Source organism: Budorcas taxicolor, chromosome 13 (assembly GCF_023091745.1).
Source record: "Budorcas taxicolor isolate Tak-1 chromosome 13, Takin1.1, whole genome shotgun sequence".
Lineage (NCBI taxonomy): Eukaryota > Metazoa > Chordata > Mammalia > Artiodactyla > Bovidae > Budorcas > Budorcas taxicolor.
In genome coordinates this window covers 32,179,504-32,194,522 of record NC_068922.1, presented here as the reverse complement: position 1 = coordinate 32,194,522, position 15,019 = coordinate 32,179,504, and the positions used below count along the sequence as shown (strand labels likewise).

The 15,019-nt window shown below is 39.0% G+C and overlaps 1 protein-coding gene across 1 annotated transcript in view; it reads right to left on the bottom strand.

Annotated features, from left to right (window-relative positions):
- Positions 1–6,215: 6,215 nt before the first annotated feature.
- SLC39A12 (solute carrier family 39 member 12) overlaps positions 6,216–15,019 on the bottom strand; it is a 79,740-nt gene continuing 70,936 nt past the window's right edge. Inside the window, exon 11 of the mRNA XM_052651225.1 lies at positions 6,216–6,344. Coding sequence (XP_052507185.1) covers positions 6,216–6,344 — 129 coding nt within the window. The remainder of the gene's footprint in view (positions 6,345–15,019) is intronic.

Below are 15,019 nucleotides of genomic sequence, written 5' to 3'. Positions count from 1 at the left end.
CAGTCTGAGTCCTTGGTCAGCTCCTCTACTGAAATAAAACCTCAGGCCCTCATTTAGACTGTATAAACATTGGTTACTTCTCTGTAGGGGCTGTGTGATACAGGGGTTAAGGTCCAAGATTCTGGAGCCAGCCTACCTTAGCTCTGTAATATTGGGCAAGTGAACTGAACCCTCTGGGTTTCAAGGTCTTCATCTTTAAAAGGGGAAAGAAAAGAGTGTTTCACCTGTACTTTTAGGGTTTTTAAGAGAATTAAATGAGTCTTATAGAGCATCTTTAATAGTGTCTGGCACCTAGTAAGCATCCTAAAAATATCTGCAACTACTTCACCATTATAAAATCAAAGAGTTGAATTAAACCTCTGAGGTTGGTTCTAGCACCAGCATGACAGGATGCTGTGGGCTGAGTCAAGGAGCATCCTGCATTGTTATTTAAGGGAAATGCTAAGACCATGAATTAAAACGAATGTGTAAACCAGACATTCCGGATACTTTCCCAAATTTTGTGTAAAGTCAAAGGTAGGCATAGGAATTGGTGTGAGATCAGGTGGGTCCCAGCTGGCAGCACCTGTCTCTGTGGGCAGAGGAAGAGGATTATCTTTTTGTATTGTTCAATGTGAGTAAGGAGGTGAAGGGATTTATCCTACAGAGAAAGAAAGGTTCTGAGAAACAAGAGGCTTTGTAAAGTGGGTGAAGCAGCATGGAGGAGAGTGGGCTGAGTGTTAGGGGGCAGGGAATGGTGACCCACTCCAGTATTCTTGCCTGGAAAATCCCATGGATGGAGGAGCCTGGTAGGCTGCAGTCCATGGGGTTGCTAAGAGTTGGACATGACTAAGCGACTTCACTTTCACTTTTTTGCATTGGGGAAGGAAATGGCAACCCACTCCAGTGTTCTTGCCTGGAGAATCCCAGGGACAGGGCAGCCTGGTGGGCTGCCGTCTATGGGGTCGCACAGAGTCGGACATGACTGAAGCGACTTAGCAGCAGCAGCAGCCACATGGCAAAATCTGTCTCTGAGACCTGGAACACTGTGGTGTGGGAGGTCTGACTTGCAGGCATAGCTCACAGGTCAGGTATCACTCACAGGTCCTTCGTAAAGGGCAACATCACTTTGGATTTGGGAAAGCCTCTTTGGCCTCTCCAACTTTCTGTGATTTCCACTGGGTTTTGAGAGGTGTCTATGAAGGTAGAAAGCTTGACTATGGCAGAGCGGGATCATTCCCCCCACATAAGGGGTTGCTAGTGCAGGTATGAGCATCTGCTTGGTGAGTTCGCACTGCTGTCCATGGTGACCTCGCTGTCCAGGGTGGCTGTGTGTGCCCACAGCTAGGGGGTGCCTGCCTTGTGTGAACATGCCAACACTTCCGAGGGAGATGGCTGGTGGACCCTGGACTCTTTTCAGAGCCGGTCACATTCCCTGAGCAGGTGCATTGGCAACAGAGCAGTGGGTTGAACTCTTTGGGGCTCTGACTTAAAATCAAGTTGTGACAACAAGCGTGACCTCAGACAGGTTCTTGTACCTCAGCTTCCATTATTCAACCTCCAGATCCTTAGACATGTGATCAGAGTGGAACACAGTAGGTCATAACCTTGATGCATAAATAACAAGGACAGCACAGAGAAGTATACTCAATCAACTATACTCCAATATAAAATAGCGAGTTTAAAAAATATAAAGTGAGTGCCTCTGGGTATCAAGAATTCATAAATAAGATGAAGAATAAGAGAGAGGGGCTCACACTGGGTGTAAGCATTATGACACATTTAAGGAGGCTTCCCCGGGCACTGAGCAGGGTAGGGTCAACCAGAGGGGTGCCCCTATCTCTCAGGCTCTGGAAGTGAGTCAACAGAAAACAGCATGAAGGACAGATTTGAGTGACTGGTGGAGCTGGTTTGGGGGCTTGAGTAGAAGATTATAAAAACATAAAAAGGTATGATCTCCATTCTCTACCAAGAAAAGACATTTTCGTGAGCCAAGGTGCAGCCCTGAGCGGTAAACTGTGAATATGTGATTAAAGAACAGACTAAAGATACGGGTGATGATGACTCAATATTTATTGCATCATCAGTATTCTCCAGGCACTGTGCTTCATGAACAGTAAGCATCTCATATTGTCCCCACAATTTAATGAGGTAGTGTCTATTTTCAGCCCTATTTTACAGAAAGAGAAATTGCTCAAAGAAGTTCTAAGGTAATTAAGTAGCATTTCTGGGATTTGAACCAACATTCAGTTTAGAGCCTGAAGTCTTCATGATCACACAAGAGTCCCAACCTCATTGGTCCAGTCCACCCTCCAAATCGGCATCATCCCTTGCTCCAGCTTTGAAGAGGAAAGCAAATTGTCAAAGTGCAGTATCCTGAGATATGCATCTTACAGAGAGAGGCGCAGTCTCACCACAGAAGACTAGGTTCTGAAAGGGATGGGGGAGGGGTGGCCGTGACTATTACTTACGAGCATATTTCTGTAACACCCCAGTCAGCACACAGCAGTGGAATCACCTTCCCAGGCCCTGAATTCAGCCTCACGGTGACACCAATTCTCCTTTCCCTAAAGAGGGCTCTGTCAGTGAGTGATGGATGTTCAAATAAGAATTCTGTATAACTTGCTCTTTGGCTTTTCCCTCCAAGAGCATTTCTAGTTCAGTGACTAAAATACAAATCAATCACCAAGAAAGAAATACAGTGGAATCCTAAATTTAGGCCTAGTAAACAGAAATACTCTAACACTATTGAGAAATCTGGTTTCAAGGAAAACACCATTTACCCCAAAGCTCAGTGAGTAACACATAACTTAGATGACTGAAAGGGATGACCATGGTCAGCCATCCCAAATTTAGACTCTGTCCATATTTAGAAGGCAAGGAGCTGTCATAATATTTTTACCGTTACCACTCAGTTTGGAGGAAAAGAGAATTTCTAGCAATTTTAAGATTGTTTGAGGCTGGAGGCCCAGCTTAGGCTATTGGGTTGCTGATGGGGATTAACAAAGAGCTAGTCATTTGCAGCAACATGGATGGACCTAGAGATGGATTTCATGGGTGTCATGCTGAGTGAAGTCAGAGAGAGGAGAAATATAGGACATCCCTTATATGCAGAATCCAAAAAAGAAATTATACAACTGAACTTATTTACAAAAGAGAAACAGACACAGAGACTTAGAGAACGAGCTTATGGTTACCAGCGGGGAAGGATGGAAGGAAGGGATAATTAGGGAGCCTGGGATGGACACGTTCACACTGCTATATTTAAAATGGATAACCAGCAAGGTCCTACTGTATAGCACAGGGAACTCTGCTCAATATTACATTGCAGCCTGGATGGGAGGGGAGTTTTGGGGAGAATGGATACATGTATAGGTATGGCTGAGTCCCTTTGCTGTCCACTTGAAACTATCACAATATTGTTAACGCAGCTATACTCCAAAAGTTTACTAAAACAAACAAGCCCCCCAACCCGGCAAAGAACCAGTTACAATGTAGCATGGGAGGAGGGATGACCAGCCTAGAAAGGTGCCCCCAAGAACCACTATGGCCTGTTCCTAGGATGACCCTTGTAGATGACCTATAATGGCCAGGTCTCTGCTTACAACCATAGCACACTGGCATTGGGTTGCAAAATACTCACTGAAAAATGCCGCTCCAAATCCTTCCAACAGCTGACTCCTTTTAGACCCTCTGCACCACCCCCACTGAACAGCCAAATTAAACCCACTCTAGATTAGCAGATGCAAACTATTACTCACAGGCTGGATAAACAAGGTCCTACTCTATAGCACAGGGAACTATATTCAATATCCTGAGATAAACCATAGTGGAGATGCTTATGAAAGAGATTGTAAGCATGTATGTGTGTATATATGTGTGTGTGTGTGTATATATGTATGTATGTATGTATAAATGAATCATTTTGCTTTACAGTGGATATTAACACTTCAATAAAATTTAAAAAGAATTTAAACCCACTCTTAACTTGAAGGTTACAGGGTGAGTAGCTCACACCAACATGCTTAATTTAGCCAAGCCCCAAACCAACTCTAAACCTGAACTTGGAACAAAATCATCTGTCAGAGCTTTTCTAATTAAGTTGGCTGAGGTTAAGGCTTGATGCCAAAATCAGAACGTGCTCATAGAAACCCAAATACGGTTGGTGCCAGGTGCTTCTTTCTGTCACCTCCACATCACGTCGACCTGTACAAAGGGGTTTTGTTCAGCTACACGTCATTCTCTAACAAAAGAACGGCAAAGCTCTAAGTGTGGGGTCCTCTTACCTTTCAAGGCAAAGATGAATAAAAGCGCTATCTGCACATCCTTCATCCGTAACTCCTGAGATGGATCGTCTGCTCACAAGCAAGCGGGAAAGAGCTTGGGGTTTCAACCTAGGAACTCAGGTCTCGCGTGAGGTTTGCCGGGTGTTAATCATCTTAAATGGGCAACAGAGTCTTGCTCCTGCTCTTTTCCGACAATGCCAGGTGCACCTGATATCAACAAAGCCAGTGAAGCTTGGGGCGGGGCGGGGCGTTTGACCCGCAGTATTAGTATCGCCTGCGGACTGTTCAAAGTCAAGCCCCAGTCAGACTTACAGCAGCAGAAATTCTAGGGATGAAGTTCAGCTCTCTACATTGTAACAAACCCTCCATTGGTCCTAACGTCTGTTGAAGTCCGAGAATTACTGCACTATATCGTGATGCCTAAATTGAAGCTCTAAAGACAACTGAAGGAGAACCGCCTGCCCGCCCCGCTCCATTTTGAAATCAAAGAAAGGCGACTGAAGAAGATTGTGTGTGTACATAGGAGAGGTGTCGGAGAAGGCACTGGCACCCCACCCCAGTACTCTTGCCTGGAAAACCCCATGGACGGAGGAGCCTGGTTGGCTGCAGTCCATGACGTCTCCAAGAGTCGGACACGACTGAGCGACTTCACTTTCACTTTTCACCTTCATGCGTTGGGGAAGGAAATGGCAACCCACTCCAGTGTTCTTGCCTGGAGAATCCCAGGGACGGGGGAGCCTGGTGGGCTGCCGTCTATGGGGTCGCACAGAGTCGGACACAGTGAAGAGACTTAGCAGCAGCAGGAGAGTGATACGATTCATTTTGGCAGTAAAATGGGCTTTTCCCCCCCTTGTCAAGACACCTCTTTAAAAAAAAAGTGAAGCATCTATTTTCTAAGAAAAATGACTAAAACGAGAATTATTTTCTAGTTTAATAATTTTGCTAGAGGGCTTCCCTGGTGGCTCAGTTTTACTAGGCTATCAGCAATGCTGTTTGTATATTTCATGATGTACCCACTGAAATAATGTTTAGGGTTCTATATTTCCTCAGAAAAAATAGAACATGTTTTGCATGTCAGTACTATTATTCTTATAAATATACTCTGTTAAATCCACGAGAGTTTACACAGTAATCTCCAGCCTTACTAATTTTTGAACTTCATCTGTTTTTTCCAGTTTTCTTTACCTGGACCAGATTTCCTTTGGTGATTATAAAGAAGAGTGTTGACACAATAGCCTTTAAACGTCCCAGGTTTTGGGACTTCCCTGGTGGTCCAGTAGCTAATACACTGTACTCCCAATGCAGGGGGCCTGGGTTCAATCCCTGGTCAGGCTAGATCCCACATATTGCAACTGGTGCAGTCAAATAAATAAATGAATAAAAAAATAAACTTCCCAAGTTTGCTTTTTTATGAGCATTTCTGAGTCAGTGGGTCATGCTCTTAATGAAATATATATATATATATATAGTGTTGATATAGAATCTGACATCTGGTAACAAAAGGTAATACAAACCATCACATTAAAACTGGACTTTATTACATTTGTTTGGAATTTAGTTTGCTTATGGTTTGTAATTTCACATACACAAAAAATATATTATTGATATCAAAGAAGTTGAAACACATTGTATCCCAACAGACATCTGTCCATTTCAAATACTACAAACAAACATCTTTACTAGGGAAACAATTCTTTTTGAAAGTTTAGTAGAATTAATTTACAGCTTACCAATTACTAAAAAGGTATGAGTTTTATCATGGTGTTGGAAACTTAAAATGAAAATTCAATTTATACACTACAGAAACAAAACTATATTATCACATTAATAAGTTAATAAAGACACACATTTCACCTAAGATAAAAATATTTAATTTATAAATCATTATAGAATATAATAAAAGAAGTGAGGCCAGAAAATTGATTTTTGAAGGATTTTGAGACTATAAACTTATATTTTTATATTTTGTTCATATATAGCCAAGAGGAAGAGAGAAAGCCAACCTAGGGTCAGTCCAAAGTTTTGCAGGAGAAACATCAACCAGGGTCGCTGTGTTTGAACATGAGTCATTTCAGGAAGCTAAAAAAAGAATAAAAAACCAGAATAAGATCCAGATATATTCACTGCTGGGAAAAGTTTGGTGGGAAAACATGAGAGACTCTGTTATTCAGAACTTAATAACCTTTCCAATTCCCCAAACGGTTACAAAATGTTTAATACCCACTCTCACCAAAATTCTAAAACGTCAGATAAATTGAGCCATTTGAATGTAGTGACAAGGATTCTAGCAATGCCAGAAATCTTAAAATGACAGTTATCAACTGAAAGCAAATCTAATTCCTATTTTTATTTTTGGAAAATGTTTAAATGTGAAATATATAATAGATGAAAGGAATTCTTTTCGATGGTCCTGTTGGGTTTATGAAATTGCTAAATGCACGGGCTATTATAAAGCGTATATTTGTTTCTTTTCAAAATGATGACTGAGATCTTCCTGACCTTTGGAACAATAAAGGCATCATTTCCTAAGGCTAGGTTTTATTCTCAGAGAGAGAAATGGCAACAGTTTTGTGTTTGTGAAATGCTGTAACGCCATTTAGAGGGAAACATTCACTCAACATTCCTCAATCTGTTCATCTCACGTTCTTTTGATTCCTCACCCTGAGAAGGTCAGAATCACTGTATCTCTTTCATGACAATCATTTCCATTGGAGCATAGCCTCAGGTCAACAGAGATCGCACACTGAACTCAACCCTGGCACTACTGACACTTGGCGCTGGATAATTCTCTGTTGTGGGGGTTCTCCTGTGTGTCGTAGCATGTTTAGCAGTGTCCCTGGTTTCTATCCACTAGATGTCAGTTGTCCCTCTGCCCCTAGTCATGACAGCCAAGAATGTCTCCAGACCTTGTCAAATGTCCCCATGGGGGTTCTCTCCTCTGGTTGAGAACTACTGGAATCGTACCTAGCAAAAGAAAGGTCAAACATATAAAATATACAAGGGCTTTAAATTTATTGGAGAAGGCAATGGCACCCCACTCCAGTACTCTTGCCTGGAAAATCCCATGGACGGAGGAGCCTGGTGGGCTGCAGTCCATGGGGTCACGAAGAGTCGGACACGACTGAGTGACTTCACTTTACTTCACTTTAAATTTATAGCAATGGAAAACAGATTGATGTCTTTTTTCATACTTGTATGGGAGCATCCTGGATGTTCTGTTTCAGTGTCTTTGAGATGGATATTTCTGTGTTTAAATTGGCAAAATAGATGGAAGGAGAATTAAAATTATTGCATCCTGCTATCTCACACCCCAGCACAGAGCTGTGGAATAAAAGACAAAGTGGGATCCAAACTGCTATCCTGAATGGCTGGATGGATGAATGGACAGATGGATGGACGGATAGCCTTACATTATGTAATATACATATATGTCACATTCCTTTTCAGGTTCTTTTCCCTTGAAGTTTACTACAAAATACTAAGTAGAGTTCTGTGTACTATACAGTAGGTCCTGTGTGTATATATTAACCTCAACCTCCTCATTTAGCCTTCCCCCACACCCTTCCCCCTTTGGTAACTGTAAGTTTGTTTTCTCTGTTTGTGAGTCTAGTCTCTTTCTGTTTTGTAAATAAATTCATTTGTATCATTTTCTCTAGATTTCACATATAAGCAATATAGGCTTATACATATAGCAACATAAGCTATTTGTCTTTCTCTGTCTGACTTATCTCACTTATTATGATAGTCTCTAGGTCCATCCATGTTGCTGCAAATGGCACTCCTTGCTTTTTCAATTAAAACAATTTGCTCTGTGATAACTTGCCATCTATTCAGGGGTATGTACATTTATAAACCATATTGAAGGCAAATGTTGCAATATCCAGTAACAGATCTTTAATGACACCAATAAGAAGCCATTTTTCAGAATAAAGATGGAAATAGACAAAGAAGTGTGAACTTAGAATGGCCCAGGAGTGTGAACCTTAGGTGTAGAAGAAGGAAAGACACCATCTTAGTTTCAGAGGATGTTTCATAAACCATCCTTTGTGTCAAGTCCTCCCTCATATAAAATTACTGCGTGGTACATGATATTAGTATTTATCCACTTGCCTTCCTGGTGTGCTTTAACATTCTCCATGAGCATTCATTTTAAAGCTTCAACTTGACTAGGGATACAATTATGCGGATGGAATCAAGTTTAAAACATTTATTTACTATCACTTGCTACAATGTTCAGAAATCCTAATTGACAGTTGACCATCATAACTACATCTCAGTTAATTAATAGAACTTGTAGGAACCATTATCTGTAGACCAATTACAGTCAACATGTGGGCTTCCTGCATATCAGGGAATTTTTTTCCTATGCCTGATTGAAATTTTTAAAAAGAACTCCCCAGTGGTATGTTAAAGAGTTGCATCTTAAAGACTATTTTCCAGAAAATTACAACTACTTGACTGTCATGTCTTGACATTCACTGATCAGACTCGGGGAACTTGCCAAGCATGGAGGTTAAAAAGGAAGCTACTTTCTGCTTCAGGATTTCCAAATATCTGGCAAAAGTCTGAAGAACATTTCTCCTAGTACTATCTCTAGAAGGCAAGGCTGTTTTGCTATCATTTCTCTTTTTTTCTACTTTTTACTTCAGTGTTAACACATTCTATTCATCATTTCACCCCTCTAGTCTTAGGGTATGAATCAAGATCTGTAAAATTGTCCAATAACAGTTTAACTGCCCTGGAGGAAAAGGGGACTTTTCTCTTTTGAAAGCCAGGGGAAAATGGTGGCATTTAAACTCTTGTTGGGTGTTTTTTAAAAAGAAAAAGCACAATATGTATTCTCAAAAATGAATTCCTATAGACTTTTATTTCCCTTCAAGTTTGCTGACTGAAATGATTAAAAATATGGCTAGATTCAGAGCAAGTGAAATGCTGTAATCAGATGTGGTTTGAGCTTCAGCATTTTATGCTTGTATCTTTTGGAAAGACTTTCTGTAGAAGTGGCTAGTATTTTGGTATGTACCCAAGAGATATTATGGTTCATATGTCATCCATAATAATCCAAAAGAGTGCCAAGTACTGTCTCAAAAGCAAGCTTAGCTAGGTTTTCGTACCAAACCATGTGGACATGGGAAGTGCAGACAGGCCACTCAAATTACGATCAAAGCTTCCATGTCAGGCTAAGGATCTCTTTAAAGTTTTACAATTTGAAATTTTCATTGTTTATAAGTCTATAGAAATTCTATATAAGTCTATAGACTTATAAAGTTAGTCTGTTACAGCTTTGTTCTAGTGCATACCGTCTGCCTTATAAACAGAATCAGTAACATGCTATCTTTTATGACAAAGGCAGTGTGATATCTATGTATTCTACTACATATTTTTATCACATGCAGTGACTAACTGCACTTTTTAGTGTTGGCATTTTTTATTCTTTTTCTAGCTACTTAGAAATGTACTGGGCCATAACAGAGGTGAATTTCAGATAGAAAGCTGGTCTTTGCAGGTGTTTGTATATCCTCTACAATAATGAGATGATCTGGCTTCTTGTCCTGGTTCTGACATCATGTCTATATGCCTTTGGATAAGTCATCATCCTTCCCGAGCCAGTGTTTCCTCATAACTGAAAGGCATTAATCATTTTACCTTTTGCAGGATTTTGAGGAGTAAATAGGAGAGAAGGAAAGATATAAGCAAAGGTGTGATTAAAAAAAGGATGTAAATCAAAGTAGATGTTACATAAGACCTTCCTCCAGAGCATCCTGAAAGACCTTGAGGAAAAACAAGCCGCTAGAAGGTACTGCTGAATGGATGGCAAGTTATCACAAAGCCAATTATTTTAATTTTTTAAAAGAAAGGAATGCCATTTGTAGCAACATGGATGGACTTAGAAATTATCACATGAAGTGAAGTAATCCAGAGAAACAATCTAAAATAAATGGTGTAAATGAACTTATTTAGAAAACAGAAATAGACTCAGACATAGAAAGCAAATGTATGGTTACTAAAGGGGAAAGGAAGCATGGGGACAAATTAGGAGTTTGGGATCAACATATACATACTACACATATAAAATATATAATCAACAAGGACCTACTGAATAGTACATGGAACTCTACTTAATATTTTGTAATAACCTGTAAGGGAAAAGATTCTGGAAAAATAAATATATGTAACATAATTTAAGGCAATCCATCCATCCAGGATAACAGTCTTGGATCCAACTTTGTCTTTTATTTCGCTACTCTGTGCTGGGGTGTGAGATAGCAGGTTTCAATAATCTTAATCCTCCTTCTATCTAGTTTGTTAGTTAAAACAAAGAAATATCCATTTCAAGCACATCCAAACAGAACGTCTAGGATGCTCCCATAGAGGCATGAAAAAATACATCAGCCTCTTTTCCGTTGCCATAAATCTAAAGCCCTTGCATACGTTGTATGTTTGACCTTTCTCTTGCTGGGTACAAGAATCTAGTAGTTCTCAACCAGAGGAGAGAACCCCCATGGGGACATTTGACAAGGTCTGGAGACATTCTTGGCTGTCATGACTAGGGGCAGAGGGACAACTGACATCTAGTGGATAGAAACCAGGAACGCTGCTAAACATCCTACAACACACAGGAGAACCCCCACAACAGAGAATTATCCAGCGCCAAGTGTCAGTAGTGCCAGGGTTGGGTTTGATGTCCCATTCATGTCGACTTGAGCCTGTGCTTCAATAGAAATGACTGTAGTGAAAGAGATATAGTGACTTTGACCTTCTCAGGGTGAAGGATTTGAAAGAATGTGAGACAACTTATGAAAATGAAAATACAACTTATCAAAACTAGTGGTATTCAGTGAACACAGTAAATAAAGGGTAATTAATAGGATTAAATGCATATATTGGGGGAAAATATATAAAAGCAATAATCTAAGCTCCCAATTCAGGAAACTAGAAGAAAACTAGCAAATTAAATTCCAAATAAGGGGAAAAAAGAAATAATAAAAACTAGAGCAGAAATCAGTAAAATTGAAAATAGGAAATCAATAGAGAAAAATCAACAAAACAAAAGTTGGTTTTATGAAAAGAACAATAAACTAGACAAGTCTCTTCTAGGCTAACTAAGAAACAAAGACAGCAGACACAAATTACTAATATCAGAATTGAAAGAGGCGATATCACTAAAAAAAATCCATGGATAATAAAGGAATATTATGAATAACTCTATGCCCACAGATTTGATAACCTAGATGAAATGTACAAATTCCTTGAAAGACACAATCTGCCAAAACTAATACAAGAAAAAAATAGACCACCTGAATAGGTCTATATTATTTCTTTTATTAAAGAAATGGAATCAATAATTATTAGTTTTCCAGAGCACCAGACCCAGATGTGTTCACTGGTGAATTCTATCAAACAGTTAATGAAGAAATTATGTCAGTTTTCTATAGTCTCTTCTCAAAGAAAGAAGCTGAGTAAATAATTTCTAATTCATTCTAAGAGATCAGTATTGTCTTAATACCAAAAACCAGACATATATGACAAGAAAACTATAGGTCAATATTTCTCATGAACAGAGATATAAAGATCCTCAACAAAATATTAACAAATCAAATCTAACAATGTATAAGAAAAATTATATGCCACAGAAAAGTGGGATTTATCCGAGGCATCCAAGGCTGGCTTAACATTCAAAAAAATCAATTAATGTAATCTACATTCCAGTAACTGTCTAGTTAAAGCTATGGTTTTTCCAGTAGTCATGTATGGATATGAGAGTTGGATCATAAAGAAAGCTGAATGCCAAAGAATTGATGCTTTTGAACTGTGGTGTTGGAGAAGACTCTTGAGAGTCCCTTGGACTGCAAGGAGATCCACCCAGTCAATCCTAAAGGAAACCAGTCCTGAATATTCATTGGAAGGACCGATGCTGAAGCTGAAACTTCAATAGTTCGGCCACCTGATGTGAAGAACTGCCTCATTTGAAAAGACCCTGATGCTGGGAAAGATTGAAGGCGGGAGGAGAAGGGGATGGCAGAGGATGAGATGGTTGAATGGCATCACCAACTCGATGGACATGAGTTTGAGCAAGCTGGTGAGTTGGTGATGGACAGGGAAGCCTGTCATGCTGCAGTCCATGGGATTTCAAAGAGTTGGATACGACTGAGCAACTGAACTGAACTGACATTCCAATATCAACAGGCTAAAGAAAAATCACATGATCATATCTATAGATGCATAAAAAGCATTGACAAAATCCAACACCTATTCATGATAAAATAAAAACTCCCAGCAAATTAGGAATAGAGAGGAGCTTCCTCAAATTCATAATTAGTATCTTAAAAAGCCTGCAGCTAAGATCATACTCAGTGGTGAGAAACTGAAAGCTTTCCTGCTAAGATCAGACACAAAACAAGGATATCCCCTTCTACCTCTGTTTTTCAACATCATATTGGAAGTCCTAGCAAATGCATTAAGAGAAGAAAAGGAAATAAAAGTTACACAGATTGGGAAAAAAGAGATAAAACTCTGTTTATTTGTACTTGACACGATTGTCTATGTTGTAAAGCCAAAACAACAAAGCTTCCAGAACTAATAAATGCTTACGTGAAGGTTGCAGAATGCAAGGTTAATACATAAAAGTCAATGGCTTTTCTATTTACCAGGAATGAACAGGTGGATTTTGAATTAAAAACACCATTTATATTAGAACCCCAAAATGAAACACTTAGATATAACTCTAACATAATATATAAAACATCTATTTGAGGAAAACTATAAAACGCAAAGATGTCAAGGAAAAAGAGTAAATGGAGAGATATTCCATGTTTATGGATAGGAAAATTCAATATTGTCAAGATGTCAGTTCTCCACAACTTGATCTATAGATTGAATGCAATCTCTATCAAAATAAGAACCCTAGCAACTTATTTTGTGGATATTGACAATCTGATTCTAAAGCTTATATGGCAAGGCAGACGGCACAGAATGGCCAACACAATACTGAAGGAGAAGCATAGAGTTGGAGAATTTGATACTACCCAGCTTCAAGACTCACAATAAAGCTAAAGTAATTAAGACAGTGTGGTATTGGCAAAAGAAAAGATAAACAGATCAGTGGAACAGAGTAGAGCTCCCAGAAATAGACCTACATAAATACAGTCAACTGATCTTTGACAGATGAGCAAAAGTTATAAAACAAAGATAGTCTTCCCAATAAATGGTGTTGGAACTATTGGACATATACAAGCACAAAAAAAAAAAAAAAAGAATCTATACACAAAATTTTCATAAAAATTAAGATGAATCACAGATTTCAATGAAAAACATGAAATTATAAAACTATACAGGTAAAACCCAGATGACCTTGGGCATGGTGATGCCTTTTTAGATCCACATCAAAGACATGAAAGAACTGATTGACAAGCTGAATGTCATTAAAATTAAAAACTTCTGAGTTCCCTGGTGCTCAAATTGCTAGGATTCCAGGCTTTCACTGCCTTGGCCCAGGTTCAGTCCCTGGTCAGGAACTGATATCCTGCAAGCCACATAGTGTGGCCAAAAAGAAAAAAATTAAAACTTCTGGTCTGCAAAAGATAACATCAAGAGAATGAAAAGATAAGCCAGAGACTGGGAGAAAATATTTGCAAAAGACTCACCTAATAAAAGACTGTTTAAAATATGCAAAGAACTCTTAGAACTTAACTCAATGAAAAGAAAACAAAAAACCCAATATTTTAAATGAATAAAAGAACTGAAAAGACACTTCCCCAAAGAAGGTAGACAGTATATGGATGGCAAATAAGCACATGAAAAAATGTTCAACATCCTATGACTTTAGGGAATCTCAGATTACACTGGCAGTGAAATACATGAGATACCACTACATACCTATTAGAATGGCCAAAATCCAAAACACTGCCAACAGCAAGTATTGGCAAGGCTCTGGAGCAACAGGAACTCTCATTCATTGCTGGTGGGAACGCAAAATGATCCCACCACTTTTGAAAATATTTGGCAGATGTTTTGCAAAACTAAACACACTCTAGAAATTGTGCTCGTTGGTATTCACCCCAAAACACTGGAAAACTATGTTAACGGAAAAACTTGCACATGGAAGTTTACAGCAGCTTTACTCATAATTTCCAAAACTCGGAAGTAACCAAGGTATCCTTTACTAGGTAAAGGGATAGGTAAACTATGGTACATCCGTACAACTGAATATTATTTAATGCTAAAAATCTGAGCTATCAAGATGTGGGGAAAATGCAAATGCCTATTACTAAGTGAAAGAAGCTAGTCTGAAAAGGCACCATAGTATAATAATTTCAACTATATGACATTCTGGAAAAGTTAAAACTATGAAAACAATAAAAAGATTAGTGGTTGTCAGGATTCACCGAGGATGCACACCAAGGATTTTTAGGGCATCAAAACGATTCTGTATGATACTACAGTGAAGGAATATATGTCATTTGTCAGAATCCATAGAATGTACAACAACAAACATGAACCCTCATGTAAATATGGACTTTGGGTGATGATGATTTCTCAGTGTAGTTTCATCAAACATAACTGTGGTGTGCGATGTTCATAGTGGGGGAAGGTATGTATGTGTGGAGGTCAGATGTCAAGTGGGAATTTTCTTTATTTTCTACTCAGTTTTGCCAAGAACTTGTAACTGCTCTAAAACAAACTTTTTTAATTAAAAAAAAAAGCATTTCCTAGGATTCCTAAAAATCGAAATCCAAAATGCATTTTAATTAAAA